Source organism: Chaetura pelagica, unplaced genomic scaffold (assembly GCF_000747805.2).
Source record: "Chaetura pelagica isolate M959 unplaced genomic scaffold, ChaPel_1.0 scaffold430, whole genome shotgun sequence".
NCBI lineage: Eukaryota > Metazoa > Chordata > Aves > Apodiformes > Apodidae > Chaetura > Chaetura pelagica.
The window spans coordinates 1,439,812-1,441,165 of record NW_009952159.1 but is presented as its reverse complement, the minus strand read 5'-3'; the positions used below and the strand labels follow the sequence as shown (position 1 = coordinate 1,441,165).

At 62.9% G+C, this 1,354-nt stretch overlaps 1 protein-coding gene across 1 annotated transcript in view; it reads right to left on the bottom strand.

The window, feature by feature from the left end:
* RELT (RELT tumor necrosis factor receptor) overlaps nucleotides 1-1,354 on the bottom strand; it is a 15,161-nt gene that overhangs the window by 7,698 nt on the left and 6,109 nt on the right. The window contains exons 2-5 of the mRNA XM_010007200.1: nucleotides 1,219-1,304; nucleotides 758-1,006; nucleotides 151-231; nucleotides 16-57 (exon numbers count right to left, since the gene is read on the bottom strand). Of these exons, the coding sequence (XP_010005502.1) occupies nucleotides 16-57; nucleotides 151-231; nucleotides 758-1,006; nucleotides 1,219-1,304 (458 nt within the window). The remainder of the gene's footprint in view (nucleotides 1-15; nucleotides 58-150; nucleotides 232-757; nucleotides 1,007-1,218; nucleotides 1,305-1,354) is intronic.

The following is a 1,354-nucleotide window of genomic DNA, read 5'->3' as shown; positions in this document are numbered from 1 at the left end:
CATTTGGTGGGTGGCCATAATGTTCCTTCAGCAGCTCCTCCAGGGCTGCTGCGTTTTCTGTGGGTGGGGGACACAGCAAAGTGAAAGGGTGACAGGGGTACAACCCGTGTCACCCCATCCCCCCCACCCAGGGGCCCCCCCACCCCAGACCTTTCTTTTCAGTGATCAACCGCACCAGGACCCCGATGGTGTCCTCATTGGCATCTTCCAGTTGGTAGATGGAGCTGGGACCTGGAGGCAGAAGGTGATGGAATAGCAGAATTGTTTTGGCTGGAAAGGACCTTTCAGATCCTCCAGTCCAACCATTAAACCAACCCTGCCCAGGCCACCCCTGCCCCGTGTCCCTCAGCACCATCTCCAGGGCTTGGAAACCCCCCCAGGGATGGGGACTCCCCCCCTGCCCTGGGCAGCCTGGGCCAGGCCCTGACAACCCTTGCCAGGGAGAAATTGTTCCCCAGATCCAACCTCAACCTCCCCTGGCACAACTTGAGGCCGTTCCCTCTTGTCCTGTCGCTTGTTCCTGGGGAGCAGAGCCCGACCCCCCTGGCTCCAACCTCCTCTCAGCAGCTGCAGAGCCAGCAGGTCTCCCCTCAGCCTCCTTTGCTCCAGGCTGGACACCCCCAGCTCCCTCAGCTGCTCCTCACAAGTTCTCCAGCCCCTTCTCCTTCTGCTCCAGCCCCTTCCCCAGCTCCCTTGCCCCTTCCCTGGCCGTGGGATGGATGTGGGGTCACCCCGAGGTGCCCCAGCTGGATCTCACCAGTGCTGGGGGGCTGGGGCTCCTTGCTGGTGCTGCAGTGATACCCCTTCTTCTTCAGCAGGTTGCACACCAAGATGCCCAACAGCCCCATGGAGCAGAAGACGGGGACGATGGTCAGTACGGCTGCTTGTGCTGCTGCCTCCTCCTCCTCTTCCTCCTCCTCCTCCTCACCCAGCAGGGTCACCCGTGTCCCGTTGTCCCCCGTGGGCTGATCCAGCAGTTGTTGGGGGCTGCGGATTCTCCGCCGGCCTGAAGACAAGAAGGTTTCACTGGGATGAAGTCAGAGCAGGGTTGGGGGCCCCCCCCCAAAAAAAAAAGGGAAGCAGAAGCCACTGGTGCCCTGAGCTGAGACGTTCTCAGCTGCCACATCCCCAGCAGGACGTCACCCCATGGGAGTGGGAAACCACACACACACATACCACACACACACATCCCTAGAGCAGGGGCACCCCAGCACCCACCTGGGCACCCCGGGGTGCTGCGGGGGGCAGAGCTGCAGGGCAGGCACCGGCCCCGGGGCTCCCCATCCCCTTCGGGGCTGTAAAACCTGCGGGGTGGGAGGGGAGGGTCAAGGGGGGGGGTCCCTGCACCCCAAAA